The 18,022-nt window shown below is 43.7% G+C and overlaps 2 protein-coding genes across 3 annotated transcripts in view; one reads left to right on the top strand and one right to left on the bottom strand.

The window, feature by feature from the left end:
• Positions 1-3,852, top strand: part of LOC107385433 (chemokine-like protein TAFA-1) — a 214,493-nt gene extending 210,641 nt beyond the window's left edge. For both annotated transcript variants that reach the window (XR_008566044.2, XM_015959291.3), the window contains one exon: positions 2,611-3,852. Coding sequence is in view for 1 of the 2 variants with exons in the window: in XM_015959291.3 (XP_015814777.1) it covers positions 2,611-2,628 (18 nt within the window). In the remaining variant the exon portion in view is untranslated. The remainder of the gene's footprint in view (positions 1-2,610) is intronic.
• Positions 3,853-14,076: 10,224 nt separating this feature from the next.
• Positions 14,077-17,791, bottom strand: LOC129167818 (trichohyalin-like). Its single transcript, XM_070549898.1, has one exon. It carries the CDS (start codon positions 17,563-17,565, stop codon positions 14,209-14,211), a length of 3,357 nt encoding a protein of 1,118 aa, XP_070405999.1. The 5' UTR covers positions 17,566-17,791; the 3' UTR covers positions 14,077-14,208.
• Between the last annotated feature and the right edge of the window lie 231 nt (positions 17,792-18,022).

Below are 18,022 nucleotides of genomic sequence, written 5' to 3' on the forward strand. Positions count from 1 at the left end.
GGTCACATCTCAACAGCAGTGCCATGTGGAAATTGAAAAAAACAAAAAAAAAAACAAGGGGGCAAAACTACACACACACACACACACACACACACAACTGACAAAAATGTTGATCCAGTGTGCCCAAACATCACTGGTTAAATGTTTCCTGAAAAAGAACTTTTTTCTCTCTAAGCTTTAAAAACAGCAATTTCACTCTACTGATAATAAAATTCACTCCATCCATCTTGTAAGAGACCATGCAATTTATCAAGCATGTACTATAAGGCAGAAATAAATCCAATCCATAACACTGATACCCTGTTTACATGTCAATTTTACTGGCAATATGTATGCCAGTGTGCACTTCAGTAGCTTACTTTTACATCCACATTCGTTCATACAGAGATGTTCATTTATGAAAACCGCATCGGGAATAACTAATGTTACAGTTGGGTTAGGGGGTGGTTTGGTTACTCTGCTTTATTGGTTTCCACTTGATCAGTCTGTTGACCCAATAAGTTTAGCAGGAAGCCAAAGGGAATAAGTGGGCCACTGAATGTCATATGCAGTTCTCTATACCCAATATCCATTATTAGTATTTATTATAGTGGCTGTGTTTTATCATATGCTGGGCTGAAGGGGCTTGAGTATTCCATGGTTTATGTTTTTACAGATTGAGTTTGTAAATGAAGTGATTCAGAGAGAAAACACTAACGTCTGGCTGGTGTGGGTAGGGGGTCTGGTGGGATAGTTAGGGTTAGGGCTGGAATGGAAGTAAAGGGTGCCATTAAGGTTAGAATTGGTGTGATGGTGTTGAATGGCTGGGGTTCTAGGTTAATACATTTTGGTTATAGTTAGTGTAGGAGGAGGGACTGGGATTTGAGGTTTCAATGCGTGGTTTAGGGATGTGTTTAGGTTTAGGGTAAGTATATGGGTTGGGTTTTGTAGGCATGTAGTGATACTTTAGGGTTGTGGTTAATGGTTTTGGTTAGGTTTCAGGGCCAGACAAAGAAGTTATGGTTAGGGGCCAGGGCAAAATGTGGGTTGTGGATTTAAGCAGGGTGTTTTTAGGGTTAGAGTTCAGGGTTCTTCAAAATAATAAAAAAAGAACAATTAAGCAAGTAGAGCTAAAAATGTACCCGTAAACCTCTGTGGTTCTCGAGACATTTAAGCATTGCTTGAAGGAATGCCTGTAACCATTGACTTTTAATGCCAGAGTTATAAACTAAGATAATCCTGTGGAGAAATATTGGAATTATAGCTGTTTTAGTCAAATACTAAAACAATGTAATGCACAATGTCTTCAAATACTAACCTGAAATGCCTAGCAATATTTTAAGTAACTACCTCCATAAAAATTAGATGTAGCATCTTCAGCAACTTCTCTTTATTCAAAAGTGAGGACAAAACATTCTGTTTCCAGGTCTTGTTATGTTGTATATTTAGAACCAGAAGTCTTGAGATGTAGGAAACATCTGAATCAACCTGGAAATGTGTCAGGTGTGTTTTTATTTTCAAATCAGGAAAAAAAAAGTTATTTATTTACATGAGGATTTCAGGATCTACATCTTTGACTTGTTCTATAGACAAAATGTTTTATCAATTAGCAACATGATTACATTGCATTAGTTATTTCAATTTTACAAAATAAAAGTGATAACTCAGTCTGCACTCTTTTGGCTCACAGTTTCTCATGCAAATTGTAAAAAACCCATAAATAAAATGCACAACATTCTATGTAAAGCAATTATACTTCATAAAATCTGCTGCACCGTGCAGCATCCTCTGTAATCAAATCCACACACCTGGCAACCACCTGCCAAACCCACTGGAAATGTCATGACTACATTTCTTTGTTGAAAAGGATTATGGGAAATCTAATTAGTTTCACAGTTTGCCGTGAAGTTAGTTTCACTGCGTTTTCCTGAAACAGTAAAATAACTGGAGAATATGCTCAAATTTTCATGATGTTTAGTTGCACGAGTTGGGGAAGCAATAAATACAGTGTCTTCCATTATGCAGACAGTTTGCACGTAGTTTTCAATCAAGTGTCGTATTGAATAAGACGTTGAAAAACAGAACATTCAATCTGTCTCAAGGCTTCACAGAGCACCACTGAAATGAGTCCAGATCCGCAAGTGAAGCTGAATTGAGAGTCCCTGAACCAGAGTCACAAGGAGCCGGCTCAGACTTGACAGCGAGGGCCCTGATTTAACAAGGCTGTAATGTTAACCCTGCAAGGCCAAACTTATTTCATCAGCTTAGAGGATTTTCCATAATTGCGGTTGTCTGTCTTTGCTTGAGGGTTTAAACAAAGGAGGTAGTCAGTACACTGAAGATGTTTTTAAACTGCAAGAGTGGAAATATATGAAGCCTATATACACAGCATAGAAACACACCAAGGATTTGTCTAAATGTGTTTATAACAATTTTAGCACAGCCTCCATTCATCTATGTTGTTTGGTTTTAGTAGAAACATCAATTCAAAACAGGATTATCAAACTTCTGGAGTTCAAATGAGTCCCCTCCTTTCTGAAATTCGAGGAAAAAGCAGTGGCTATTTCTTGCACACATTAACGCTTTTGTTGCCTCTAAGCCAGTGTGGGTTTTTTGTCCTCTGTGTTGCAGATTCATCCCAGGACCTAACAGAGAGCTCCCATTGCAGGGCAGAATGCCAGACCCTTCCTCCCTCCCTTCGAGCACCTGTTCTTATTCCATTGAATGGTCTAAAACTATTACATCTACGACTACGGACTGGCTTACCTGGGACCACAGAAAGGATATCCACCCAGATAAAACAGCTTTGCTCGTGTGGTGCCATGGATTTGAAACCACATTAATCCCCTGTTTGATCAACGAGCCTGTGCTGGTGACTCTCCTCTTTGGTGTGGCTATGGACGGTTTCCAACCTACTCAATCCTCATTCTGTCCTTTTTCTGAAAACCAGAGAGCCAAGTAAGGGTTGTTTACAGCTTGTTAAAGACAATCTCCTGGACTGCCTCAAGCTGGACTGGTAACTGGGCTGACATGGAGCTAAACATGGAATCCATAGTGCTAAAACCAAGGTACAAAAAAGGATTTGCTGCTGGGAAAATATGGCGTTGCCCTGATTTCAAAGAGGACATTTTGCTTATAAAATGGAGACTTAAAAAAACTGTGACCTCTAGCAGCTCATAACGAGACAAACTGGACGTCTTGTGGTCCACCTTTATGGTCTGACCTTCCTTCGCAGGGGACATTTTGACTTTTATTGCTGGGCATGCCCCATGTAGATTTGTGAGCACTCATTTTATTTTTATTTTTAAGTTCGATCATTTGTGTATATACATACATATATAAAACATACACTGCAAGATGACGGATCCAGGAAGGCTGATAAATATATTTACCACTTTAACAGGAGCTCTCACGGTGGAATAATGATCTACTTTTGAACATAATCCAGGACAACTTCACAGCTGATGCTCACAATGGGTATAATAAGGTTGTTGCTGAACAATGAAAAAACAGGTTCTGGTTGTCATTTAACCACGTCTTTGGCTGTGATGCTTGCAGTTTCTGTATAAAAACAAATATATAGAACTGCTTCACGTAGAAAAAGCAACGGTGACAAATATTCTTGACCTTTTCACCCAAAGACAGCAGGGATTTTCAGCAGCTGCAGAGCAGATATGAGGATGATCATAACAAGTGTTCAAGGGTACCAGCTCATGTCGTGTATATCTCCCTCTCACACACCAGAGAGAGATGTTACTTCAAATGACATCAAGAAAGTTTTAGTCACAATGGAGAAAAATAGCTATCCCCCCAGTAGATATAAGTTCCTTACAAGGCAGCCTTATGAGAAATAAAAATGATTTTCTATACTGATATGCTGTCTGTCTTTTCTCCATATGTTTGAAAAATGTTCCCTTCATGATGCACTGATGTGTTGTAATATGTGGTTGGAGGATCTTGTCACAGCTGCATTTATTTTGTGTGTTAACACTACACGTGTGTGTGTGTGTGTATATATATATATATATATATATATATATATATATATATATATATATATATATATATATATATATATATATATATATATAGGCTTGATTAAATAAGCAATCAACAAACAGCTCAAGAAGAGTACGAAAACAACTTCCGGGCACACGAACACTCACACATGCAGAAAACCTCAAACAAATCTGTGATGCTTCATTTATACAATTCCCTCAGAGGCAGCGTGGATTTATCAAAACAGAACATTCAATTCATTCGTGCAATTAGAATGAAGATTTTCAATATCGGAGCAGGCGAAATTCCACATGATTTTCAATATCAGCCTCCTCTCTCTGCTGATATTAGATTTGCCTCTTGTCCCGGTGGACGCAGTAGCGTGCATTCATCATTTAGGAATACGGCTAGTTTCATGGCGCATGCTGCCTCACTGAGCAGTCACAGAAGGTATGAGAAAGACAGACGCATCAATCTCCCAGCGGCCTTACCAGAATTATGGAGGGATGTGCAAAAGAAGAGAAAGAGCTGTTTCTTTTTCTTCCTCAATGGGTCGTTTCCTTCTTTGTTTTTCTTTTATGATATGATTCCCTGTCCCGTTTTTTTTCCTCATTTTTTGTAAGTTGAGCTAAAAAATGAGTCTGTTAAATAGTTTCTGGGTAGGTTTGTCACTGTCTGAGGGTTTCTTCCTCTTGTAATTGAGTATTTCTGTTCATTTCTTAGTTAATCTATGCGTCCATGTGTATTTTGGGAGATTCTATCCTGAGTTCGGTTAGCAGATGTCCCACTATGAAGCATATTTTCAAATTCTGCACTTGTATGGGAAAATCCTGATGTTTTTTTTCTCCTCCTCTCTACCTATGCAAATTCTGTGTAGATCTTTGCTTGAAAGGTGCTGGAGGATCAGAAGTGGGAAAAAGCGTTTTTTTTTTTCTAAATTCCCTTTCATGAATTTCTTATCTGTATCTAGAAATAGTAGAGTCACGCTGTGGAGGGAGGTCCTGCTCCAATTTTTTGACTGAGCAAAAAGATCAGAGCCTGAATAGATTTCATGAAAAAAACCCAGAGCCTCCTTCCTCTCTTCGCACTACTACAATCTCAATACCAAGACATCCATTAAGTCCTGCCGACCTCCCACTGAAACAGGTAGACAGTTATGTCCTTATGTGGCTAATCTACGGCTGGTATCAAGGACAAGGTTTTTACCCGTGCACCCAAAACATGAACCCAAAACTGCAAAGTCTGTGAAAAAATGCCAAGTTTTTGCTTTGAATTGAAATGATTAGAGCTTGTAAAAAGGACCCTCCACCACTCTTTGACTGCACTTCCGTCTTTGTGCTTTGTGACATCCATATTCCTTAATCATTCAGAATAACAACCTATAATTTCTGAAAAGGGCATACTTCTTACCTGTGGGGGGTTTGTAGACTATTATTACAGTCATTATGGGGCATGAGTCACTGTGAATATCAGCTTCACAAAGAAACATCTACTGAAGCCGGACAACTGAGAGTGTTCCAAAATCATTAACGACACAAAGACTTGGCCATTCTGCGACTTCAGGCTTTATCTGTGAAAGGTAACAATACACCATCAGACAGGTTTATCATGGAACAGATTTAATCAGTTTAATCGCTGCACATGATAAAAAACAGAAAGAAAAACTAAGACAGCAACAAGGAAAGTCTTACAAGTTGTAATAACCCCTTAGAGACAATAAACAACTTTTCACCATATGGCCTACGGTTACATTTGTACACTCTGAGTTTGCAAACCCAAGAAATTTCCAAAGAGCTAAAAACACACTTCTGTAAAACACACCCAAGCCCTGCTGCACAGCTACCATCTGAAACAAATGAGCACATATTCCAACTGGTGCACTATACATCACTGTCGTGGTCCCACAACACCAACCAATACACTTGTCAGCCAAATGACTTGCCAGTTTATGATTGTCAGCAGCTGCCATAATGGTTATTTTTTTCTCTTCTGCTTTTTCAGATCTTTTCCTTATTTCTGCCTCCATTTCAACCCAAAACACACAACAGCCAAGTGATTTGAATCCCACCGGTGGTTCTGGTGTCGTCACCAGTACAGTTCTCTGTAGGGATTTCATAGTTTGGACTTTTTTTCCATTAAACGGGTCATGCCACTGGCCCTACTCAGTCACGCAATTGGCTAATCAAGGTTTTTCAGCTACCGCTACACAGATGGAAGAGAAACATTCATAGGATCAGTTTATTTTTGTTTATTAAAAAATAATCTGGTATAGTTGTATATAACTTACTATAATTATAGGAAACATTTTAACGATGACACAAATATTAATTGAAGGGATGTCCAACATTATTAGTTTACCATTCGTGTCAGCTGTTATCAGCATTAAAATATGGGAAAAAATCAGTATCAGTTGTCAGTCTTTTAATGACAACTTTTACATACCATATACATGCTATACATCATTACATACCATATACATGCTATACATCATTACATACCATATACATGCTATACATCAAACTCTTCAGCTGCAACTCCTCTCTCTCAACATGTCATAATATGACAGATCCAAGGTAAAGTGTTTGAGATATTTTAATTGATTTGTGAAGTAGAGCGTTACCGTGTGGTGAACATACGATCGTAGCTATTTGTAGCTAAACAGCTAACAAAAACAATAATTTTCACCCTAGGCTTGCTTTTCTTATCTGAAGATTTTCGTAAATGCTTTATTTTTACATGAGACAGGGACACAGCATGCATTAATATTGGTTTAAAGAGTCAGACAATAGCGGTTTATTGAAAATCTGTCTCTCGTCTCTCGTCTCGTCTTCCTCCGCTTATCCGGGTCCGGGTCGCGGGGGCAGCATCCCAACTAGGGAGCTCCAGGCCGTCCTCTCCCCGGCCTTGTCCACCAGCTCCTCCGGCAGGACCCCAAGGCGTTCCCGGACCAGATTGGAGATGTAACCTCTCCAACGTGTCCTGGGTCGACCCGGGGGCCTTCTGCCGGCAGGACATGCCCGAAACACCTCCCCGGGGAGGCGTCCAGGAGGCATCCTGACCAGATGCCCAAACCACCTCAACTGGCTCCTTTCGATCCGGAGGAGCAGCGGTTCTACTCCGAGTCCCTCCCGAATGTCCGAGCTCCTCACCCTATCTCTAAGGCTGAGCCCGGCCACCCTACGGAGGAAACTCATTTCGGCCGCTTGTATCCGCAATCTCGTTCTTTCAGTCATTACCCAAAGCTCATGACCATAGGTGAGGATTGGGACGTAGATCGACCGGTAAATCGAGAGCCTGGCTTTCTGGCTCAGCTCCCTCTTCCCCACGACAGATCGGCTCAGCGTCCGCATCACTGCAGACGCCGAACCAATCCGCCTGTCGATCTCCCGATCCCTCCTACCCTCACTCGTGAACCAGACCCCGAGATACTTAAACTCCTCCACTTGAGGTAGGACCTCTCCCCCGACCCGGAGGTGGCAAGCCACCCTTTTCCGGTCGAGAACCATGGTCTCAGATTTGGAGGTGCTGATCCTCATCCCAGCCGCTTCACATTCGGCCGCGAACCTACCCAGCAAGAGCTGAAGGTCAGAGCTGGATGAAGCTAGGAGGACCACATCATCCGCAAAAAGCAGAGACGAGATTCTCCTGCCACCAAACTCGACACACTCCACACCACGGCTGCGTCTAGAAATTCTGTCCATAAAAGTGATGAACAGAACCGGTGACAAAGGGCAGCCCTGGCGGAGTCCAACCCTCACTGGGAACAGGTCCGACTTACTACCGGCTATGCGGACCAAACTCACGCTCCTCTGGTAAAGGGACTGAATGGCCCTTAACAGAAAGCCACCCACCCCATACTCCTGGAGCGTCCCCCACAGGGTGCCCCTGGGGACACGGTCATAAGCCTTCTCCAAATCCACAAAGCACATGTGGATTGGTTGGGCAAACTCCCATGCCCCCTCCATCACCCTTGCAAGGGTATAGAGCTGGTCCACAGTTCCACGGCCAGGACGAAAACCACATTGCTCCTCCTCTATCTGAGATTCAACTATCGATCGGACCCTCCTCTCCAGTACCTTGGAGTAGACCTTTCCAGGGAGGCTGAGGAGTGTGATCCCCCTATAGTTGGAACACACCCTCAGGTCACCCTTCTTAAAGATGGGGACCACCACCCCGGTCTGCCACTCCCTAGGAACTGCCCCCGATGACCACGCAATGTTGCAGAGACGTGTCAACCATGACAGCCCTACAACATCCATAGCCTTGAGATACCCAGGACGAACCTCATCCGCCCCCGGGGCTCCGCCGCTGTGTAGTTGTTTGACTACCTCAGCAACTTCTGCCCCCGAGATCGGACAGTCCATCCCCAGGCCTCCCAGCTCTGGTTCCTCCTCGGAATGCGCATTGGTGGGATTGAGGAGCTCCTCAAAGTATTCCTTCCACCGTCCGACTATAGCCTCAGTTGACGTCAGCAGCTCCCCATCCCCACTGTAAACAGTGTGAGCGAGTTGCTGCCTTCCTCTCCTGAGGCGCCGGACAGTTTGCCAGAACCTCTTTGGAGCCGATCGATAGTCTTTCTCCATGGCCTCACCAAACTCCTCCCACGCCCGAGATTTTGCCTCGGCAACTGCCACTGCTGCACCCCGCTTGGCTATCCGGTAGCTGTCTGCTGCCTCCGGAGACCCACAGACCAGCCACGCCCTGTAGGCCTCCTTCTTCAGCCTGACGGCTCCCCGAACCTCTGGTGTCCACCAGCGGGTACGGGGGTTGCCACCACGACTGGCACCGGCCACCTTACGACCACAGCTAGCAACAGCCGCCTCGACAATCGCAGAGTGGAACAAGGCCCACTCGGACTCAATGTCCCCCACTGCTCTCGGGACGTGGTCAAAGCTCTGCCGGAGGTGGGAGTTGAAGACCGTCTTGACAGGTTCTTCTGCCAGGCGTTTCCAGCAGACCCTCACTATGCGTTTGGGTCTGCCAGGTCTACGCGGCATGTTCCCTTGCCATCTGATCCAACTCACCACCAGGTGGTGATCAGTTGACAGCTCCGCCCCTCTCTTCACTCGGGTGTCCAAAACATACGGCCGCAGGTCAGATGATACGACTACAAAATCTATCATCGACCTGTGACCTAGGCTGCCCTGGTACCAAGTGTACCGGTGGGCATCCTTATGTTCGAACATGGTGTTCGTTATGGCCAAACTGCGGCTTGCACAGAAGTCCAATAACAAAACACCGCTCGAGTTCTGATCAGGTGGGCTGTTCCTCCCAATCACACCCCTCCAGGTCAAGCTGTCATTGCCCACGTGAGCATTGAAGTCCCCCAGCAGGACAATGGAGTCCCCTGATGGAGCACTATCTAGCACTCGTCCCAGGGACTCCAAAAAGGGTGGGTACTCTGAACTGATATTTGGCCCATAAGCACAAACAACAGTCAGGACCCGTTCCCCGACCCGAAGGCGCAAGGAAGCTACCATCTTGTCCCCCGGGGTAAACCCCAACACACAGGCAGAGAGTCTCGGGGCTAACAAAAAGCCAACCCCAGCCCTCCGCCTCTCACCCGGAGCAACTCCAGCAAAGTAGAGTGTCCAACCCCTCTCCAGGTCTCGGGTTCCAGAGCCAATGCTATGTGTCGAGGTGAGTCCGACTATATCTAGCCGGTACCGCTCAACCTCTGCCACAAGCTCCGGCTCCTTCCCCGCCAGCGAGGTGACGTTCCATGTCCCAAAAACTAGTTTTCTTGTCCGGGGATTGGACCGCCAAGGCTCCCGCCTTGGTCTGCCACCCGATTCACATTGCACCGGACCCTTCATGTTCCTCCTGCGGGTGGTGGGTCCACAGTTGGACGAGCCCATGTATCCGGTTCGGGCTGGGCCCGGCCGGGCCCCATGGGCGAAAGCCCGGCCACCAGGCGCTCGCTCACGGGCCCCAACCCCAGGCCTGGCTCCAGGGTGGGACCCCGGTAACCCTCCGGGCCGGGTACTCCGACTCTTCGTTTTAACCGCCATGAAAGATCCTTCGAACCGTTCTTTGTCTCACCCTTCACCTAAGACCAATTTGTCATGGGAGACCCTACCAGGGGCACTAAGTGCCCCAGACAACATAGCTCCTAGGATCATTAGGGCACTCAAACTCCTCCACCACGATAAGGTGACGGTTCAAGGAGGAGTTGAAAATCTGTGACAAAGCCAATATCCAGCAACCCTAATTAATCGTCAAAATTTTTTTTTTCACTTTTTACTGCAGTTTGCAGAAAGTCCAGCTTGTCAGTAAAACCTATTGGAGGAATTATAATTATTGCAGAGTCCCTTTACCAGGAAATTGCACTTCCTTTGCATTTGTAAAGAAAGCCTCAGGGCACCAGCATGTATCAAAAGCATCCCCTATAGTTGCTTCAGCTATGAGCTTGCTCAGGAATGGCAGTAGGCAGGTATGAGTGCACATGTCCTCCAGTCCCATCCGACCATTTTTTTAAATTTGATTAACTATTAAACTATTAATTAAAATAGATGTTTTTAATGCATTGACTAAAGAGTGTTGATATACTCCTGAATACAGAAGTAATTAATTACTGTAATGCATTGCTTTTTGTTGTAATGTGGTAATGTAAGGCATTACAGGGAAAAAAATGGTAATATTTACTCGGTACAATTGTCAGTAACGCAGTAATTACAATGCATTTTAAACCCAGAATCAAGATGCATTTCTTAAAAATTCAAATTGCGGGTAACCCGAAGAAAGATCCAGTGTCTGCATATATTACGTCATTTATGGACTCCGCTTTGCAGGCAGAGAGGACGCAGCGGTACCGGTGTTCTGTTCTGCACCCGGCTCAAATACTCCAGCTGCATCCTCCACGCGGCCGCTGCAACATTCACAAAATCGCTCCACTAAAACAAAATAATTCACCTGCGATCGTTCATATCAGCGCATGTTCTCTGGTATTCTTACTTTTCTGACGTGCTTTGCCTCAGCTGAGTTAATCTGGGCTCCGGTGATTTTAACTCATTGCTGCTGGAGCGCCGCGCATGTGAAGATTCCTTTGGCTGATAGTTAGAAAGTAGGAAGTCTAGGAAACAGTTTTTTCTGGAATATGGAGAAAACATGTAGCATGCAGGAAGGTTAGAGAGAGAAAGGGCAGGAAATTATTCAAATAAAATCAAGAAAACAAAGCAAAGTGCTTGAAAAGAAAAAAGTAGGTAGATTTATCCCCAATACACATTTTTACCAGTGAAAAGCAATAATATATAAGCATTCAATATTTATACATGTGATAGAATCAGATCACCCCAGAAGCCAGTCCCACATCCAGGGCCGTATCAAGGCATTTGGGGACCAAGGCTAAATAGACTTGGAGCCCCCACCACCTCACTCCCTGCTCAGTTAATCTAAGATGGCAGCATGTTGAGAGTACAGATTGTTGTTTCATTTATTTCATAAACAATCCTTCTAAAGAACTGTTTTTAACAGCAGTCCTAGCTCAGACACCACATCACCTTCCACCGGATGTGTCATGAGTTCACCGGGCATCAGATTACCAAACTCATACTGAAGTTGTTTTGTTGAAAGTAACTTAGAGTAATGCAAAAGTAGTGTAATGCCTTACATTTTAAAATCAGTAATATTGTAATGTAATGAATTACTTTAAAATGAGGGTAACAAGTAATAATTAATGTATTACAGTTTTGAAGTAACTTGCCCAACACTGGTAAGGGGCCCATGTCTGTGTTCGCCTTGGGCCCCCAAATTGCTAAATCTGCCACTGCATGAAACAACCATCACCTGGTGCCAGAAAAACAGAACAATCTCTAAGTACTCATTAAAATGCATTTAAGACCCTCTACCTGTGCCAGAGTGGTGATTATGCACATTTACTAAGAAATCACAATGTAACTATAGAAACATTACTTGGTATGTATAGGAAACTTTTTACTGATTGGCTTAATGAACTGGGGCCTCATTTATCAAGCTTGATTACGCACAAAACAGGGTTGGAAAACTGCGTAAGCAACTTTCCACGCAAACTTTAGGATTTATGAAAGAAAACGTAGCGGAAAAATGTGCGCAACTTTAAGCTGACTAAGGACCTGGCTTATGCACAAGTTGGACATGGGCAGCACCTGCAGTGCTGCTGCTGAGAAGATACAATTATGAAATCCAGCAGCATTATCTCTTTTACAGCTTCGTTTTCACACAGACAAGCCCCCCCCCCCCCCCCCCCCCCCCCCGACACACACACACGCACGTGCACACTCACACTCACACACACGCACACACACACACAGCCTGAAGCGCAGAATACGGAATGCAGAATATCAGCGGGGGGCAGATTGAGACAGAATGTCATGCGTCTGACAGTGCGTGTCCTTTCACTGTGACCCGATTAATCATGCGCCCTGGCTAGTTGAATAGGGGAGATTTCTGTTTGGCTGACTGGTTAGTGTGTGTGACTTTCACCTGGTAGTATGGGGATCGAATCCCTATTGGACCATTTTTTTTATATCCGCCACAGATCTCTCTGAAGAATTAACAACATTGACGGCTTCAGCAACACTGTGCCACTCTGTGGATTTTCTCTTATTTGTTTTGCAAAAGCACTTCCTTTCATTTCTCCGCCTCACCAACAGGTACCTCAATTTCTGCTTCTGTGAAATTGCGCTTCCTTGATCTGCCTTGATCTACGGTCGCCATCGTCATTGGCGGAACGCTGCAACAGCCGGCTTATGTGTATGCATGAGATCCACAAGGCACTTTGCATTGACTATTTATGGCAGTAAGTGGGCGTGGTGAGGGCAGGATGTGACTAAAATGCAGCTGAGAAACATTCTCGTTAGTCTCTGATTTATGAAGCGGAGATTGCGTGCAGCTGTGCGTACTCCATGTTTGATAGATCACAAACCTACTTGGGGTAAGTACTTTTTTTTTGCTGAGCTTAAGTACAGTTTTAGTAAGGATTCTACGCAATGTTTGACAAATGAGACCCCTGACCTGTATTGGAATGCTTACTGTGTGAAGTGCCTTGAGACGACTCTTGTCGTGATTTGGCGCTTTATAAATAAACTTGAATTGAACTGAATTGAATTGCTGATGGGAAAATCAGCCACAGCTGAGACTCTCCGACACACCCACCTGCAACAAGCTCAGTGGAGCAAAACATGATGAGTCCATGGAGAGAAATACAGATCCATGAAAGAACCGTGACAATGATCTTTAAAACCTATTAAATTAACTGGATTGATGTGAGATGTTTGATAGAAAGTATATTTTCATCGTGTTTAAACCCTCTGGAGGCAGGCGTTGCAGATTTGCAATGTATAAGCCTACCTACCTGGTTACTCCACATACGTGTTTCGTGAGCACTTTTAACTCAGAAGTACCCCTGAAGGATTTAGTTGTTCGTCCTTTTATCAAAACTTATTTTGAGCCTGAGAGGGTTAAATGTCCTAGCGGGGAGTTGCTTTGCAACACTCCCCAGGAGACGGAGAAGTCTGAGGGCAAATTGTCTCCATCCGTGCGAGCGTGCCTCTCCCTCGTGGCGATGACGGAGAAGTATAAATTAGGCTTAACGTGTCAGGATTTTAGGATTTGGGGTTGGGGGTGAACTGGAGCACCCAGAGAAAACCCCCACGCAGCACACGGAGACACAGAAATGATTTGATCGGTTGAGATGTCACCTGTGCTGCGTTTTTTTTTCTTCGTTTGTATTTTAGTACCTGTTGGTGGAAGAAGCTACATCCTAGACACATAGTGTAAAAACTCTCTAATGTAGTGGCATTTTAAATCAAGAGCCAACCCATCTAAGGTATTGACTCTTAGTCTACGGAAACTAGAAGCTCTGATAAGCGTAATTGTTAGAGCTAAAATCTTTAACCCATTCCTATTTCCTCCTGCAGAAGCTCTTGAAGAACTACAGGTTAATTTTCTGCTCTTCTAAACTTTGAGCCTTTGTTTAATCCCTCGTGTTACTGTGTGTTACTACTTACTAAATTTAGATTGGCTGCTCGTATTATTTCCTCTGCCTGCAATCCTGTTCCTGCAGGTCTGCAGCATCTACTCTCTCACCCATTCAGTTTCTTCTCTCTGAAAATTTTACGTTTTCCTGATTCAAATTCTCTATTTCCTAGTTTTAAAAAATCTAAACCCATGCCAAGCTCCCTACTTCACTTTTATATGCTTTTCTGATCTTCATTGGTGTTCTGGAAGAAGTCGTCTCTAGTAGAAGTCGGATTAGTCCCAGCTGGATCCTAGGCCAGATGTAGAAGGCGTTGGCTCTTCAGCCTCCCAGTCTTCTTCAGCCTCCCATTCTTCTTCAGCCTCCCATTCTTCTTCAGCGCTCCCATGGGCAGGCCCGGGGTTCTCTGGAAGCTCGTCGTTATCATCATGAAGACTGGGAACAGTTGGGTTCCCGTCACTGGGTACCTGGGTAGTCACTGTTTTTTCTAAATTCAGTTCCCCCAGATCTTCAGACACAGCTGTGGGATTGTCTGACTCGTCCTCCACAGGTGGCTGCTCGTCTTCGACGTTTAAAGATGCTTTCTGCATTTCTTCCCTTAGTTCAATCGTTTGTGTTTCATCATTATGAGGACATACTGCGTAGCAGGGGCCCCTGTATCGGGTACCAAGTAACAAGTGCCCTCTAACCCATTGCTGGGTACCAAGGTACTGGGTACCCAACAGGTATCCAGTTCCCAAGACATGGTCAGCCAGAGTTTGCACCTCGTGATGAATCTGGGCTGAATCTTTTTCGTTCTCTTGAGAGTCCATCTTCTGTTCTTCTAAACTCTGATTCCCAGCTTCTAAATACTGGAACTCATCTAGGAAGCATTCATACTTTTCTTCATGCTCCTCTTCTGAATTTGTCTTTGTTTTTTCTAAACTCAGTTCCCTGACATCATCATCATCATGAGGACCATGAAGAGTTGGGTTCCCGTCACTGGGTACCTGGGTAGTCACAGTTTTTTCTAAATTCAGTTCCCCCAGATCTTCAGACGCAGCTGTGGGACTGTCTGACTCGTCCTCCACAGGTGGCTGCTCGTCTTCGACATTTAAAAATGCTGCTTCCAGCTCCTGCACAATCTGATCTAAACCCCCCTCTTCCTCTTGAAGAAGCTGGAAACATTGTCCAACATGTCTGTCAATTTCATCCATTCTCGCTTCCAAAGAATTAATTACCTCTTGAGTCAAAAGTTCAACCCCTTCTTCCAGAGCTTGTTGTTTCTCCTTTAAAAGGTGAGTTTCTGCTTCCCTTTTTTCCATAAACTCTAGTTTCTCTTCCTCCAGGTTTTGTGAGAGCGTTACTAAACAGTCTCTCTCTTCCTGAAAAACCCGTTGAATGTCTTGAATGACCTGCTCTGAGTTTATGTCTCTCTCTTCAGAGTCTGTCATCTGTTTGATGAGAGTTTGTTGCCTAATTTGGAATATTTCCAGCTCTTTTGCCTGTATTTCCTTATTCCCCTCTTCCGATCTGAACTTTTTTAACTGGAAATTTGTCTTTTCTTCCTCCAGAGTTTCTCTCTGAAGTCTCAGACCCTCCAGCCCTTCTTCTAGAGCAGTTTCTTTCTCTTTTAAAATCTTACCTGCTGCAGCAATTTCTTCCCTAAAGTCCGTCACTTGTGTTTCCAGACTTTGTTTTCCCAAACGCAAATTGTCTAATTCTTCCTCGAGGATTTTGTAAAGCCTCCCTTGTTCCTGCTCTGATTCTGACTTAGTTATCAGGAAACGTTGTTTCTCTTCCTCCAGGTTTTGTCGGAGCATTACTAAACAGTCTCTCTCTTCCAGAAGAACCCGTCGAATGTCTTGAATGATCTGCTCTGAGTTTATGTTTCTCTGTTCAGACTCCATCATCTGTTTGTCTAGACTCTGTTGCCCAACTCGTAATTTTTTCAGCTCTTGTTGGAGGTAAGCCTGTATTCCCTTATTCTCCTCTTCCGATCTGAACTTTGTTAGCTGGAAATTTGTCTTTTCTTCCTCCAGAGTTTCTCTCTGAAGTCTCAGACCCTCCAGCCCTTCTTCTAGAGCAGTTTCTTTCTCTTTTAAAATCTTACCTGCTGCAGCAATTTCTTCCCTAAAGTCCATCACTTGTGTTTCCAGACTTTGTTTTCCCAAACGCAAATTGTCTAATTCTTCCTCGAGGATTTTGTAAAGCCTCCCTTGTTCCTGCTCTGATTCTGACTTAGTTATCAGGAAACGTTGTTTCTCTTCCTCCAGGTTTTGTCGGAGCATTACTAAACAGTCTCTCTCTTCCTGAAGAACCCGTCGAATGTCTTGAATGATCTGCTCTGAGTTTATGTTTCTCTGTTCAGACTCCATCATCTGTTTGTCTAGACTCTGTTGCCCAACTCGTAATTTTTTCAGCTCTTGTTGGAGGTAAGCCTGTATTCCCTTATTCTCCTCTTCCGATCTGAACTTTGTTAGCTGGAAATTTGTCTTTTCTTCCTCCAGAGTTTCTCTCTGAAGTCTCAGACCCTCCAGCCCTTCTTCTAGAGCAGTTTCCTTCTCTTTTAAGATCTTACCTGCTGCAGCAATTTCTTCCCTAAAGTCCATCACTTGTGTTTCCAGACTTTGTTTTCCCAAATGCAAATTGTCTAATTCTTCCTCGAGGATTTTGTAAAGCCTCCCTTGTTCCTTCTCTGATTCTGACTTGGTCATCAGGAAACGTTGTTTTTCTTCCTCCAGACTTCTCTTCTCAAGACTCAGAAATTCCAGCTTCTCCTTCAAATCCTGTAAACTTTCGTTGAAATCTTTCACAAACCCTTCTGCTGTTTTCATTACCTCCAATTTGTCCTCCTGCAGATTTTCTCTCAGAAGTTGAACATCTAGTTTGTCTTTGAGCAGAATCTGTCGGATCTGCTCTGATTCAGTCTGAAACTCAACGATCTGGTTCTGTAGAGTAATTTTCCCAGCGTTTAAACGCTCCTTCTCATCGCGGAGAGCCTGCTTTTCTGCAGTTAACTCCCTTTCTGTTTGTTCCTTAGATTCGATAAACTCTAATTTCTGTCTTTCCAGATCTCTTTTCAAGTTACTAATTTCTTCTGTTGATCTCTCTTCGCTTACCTGTAAAGCTTTCCATAAATCTCTGACTTTCTCTTGTGTCTTATTCAAGTTTTTGGCCATCTCACAATTTGCAATTTGAGTTTCTTTAATCTTATTCCACTCATCTTGAATTTCTTGTCTTTGTTTCTGCAGTTCCCTGTTTTCCAACTCAATCTTTACTCTGTGTTCGTCGAGTAACTGAGTTGAAACAAAATTATCTCTTCCTTTCTGAGAGCTAGTCTTTAGTTCATCAACATGATTCGTTAGTTTCTTTTGTTGATCCTCAAAGTGGCATTCTCTTTTCTCCAGATCCTGCGTTTTTGTTTCCAATTTCTGTCTTTCCTCTTGGAGACTTTCCCTGATGCAAGCTATGTTTTTCTCAAACGCATCCACCCTTTGTTCAAAGTCGCGTTCCTGGTTACCAAAAACTAGTTTTTTGACTTCCAGATCTCGTAATTCTCTTTGTAAAATCTCATATCTTTGGTCTAATTCAGCTTCATATGTGTCTGAAAATACCTCCATGTTTCCCTCGTGTGGTCCACCAGTAGCCATTGTAGGTCTGTTCAGGTCTAAAACCAATCTGCAAATGAAGCTGTCTGTGTGCCTGCTTTATGTTTGCCCTTTATATAGGACTGTGCCCTTTATGACATCATCAAAGGAAGCTGATGCTGGCAGATTCCGTTTCCCTGACCATTATTATCATTATTTTTTTTGTTCTCCCGGAACTGCACTGCTCTGTGCGGCTGCATGTTGGAGTAGCTCTGTTGACTATATGTAAGTTATGCCTTTTCTTGGACATTTTTTCTTCTAGTTTCTCAAGAAAAACTTATTTTTTGGACACTTTACTTTTCTGTTTCTGGTGCTGTGAAGCTTGGAGGATTTTTACTGCTATTTTTTTTTAGCTTTTTTCAGTTTTTGAACATGTGTTATGATGCGTAACCATGGCAACAAGCTGGTTTAACATCGGGAGCAGCTGATTGACCACTGGAGGAGATAATGCAAAGGAGGA

Source organism: Nothobranchius furzeri, chromosome 3 (genome assembly GCF_043380555.1).
Source record: "Nothobranchius furzeri strain GRZ-AD chromosome 3, NfurGRZ-RIMD1, whole genome shotgun sequence".
In the NCBI taxonomy this organism is placed as follows: domain Eukaryota; kingdom Metazoa; phylum Chordata; class Actinopteri; order Cyprinodontiformes; family Nothobranchiidae; genus Nothobranchius; species Nothobranchius furzeri.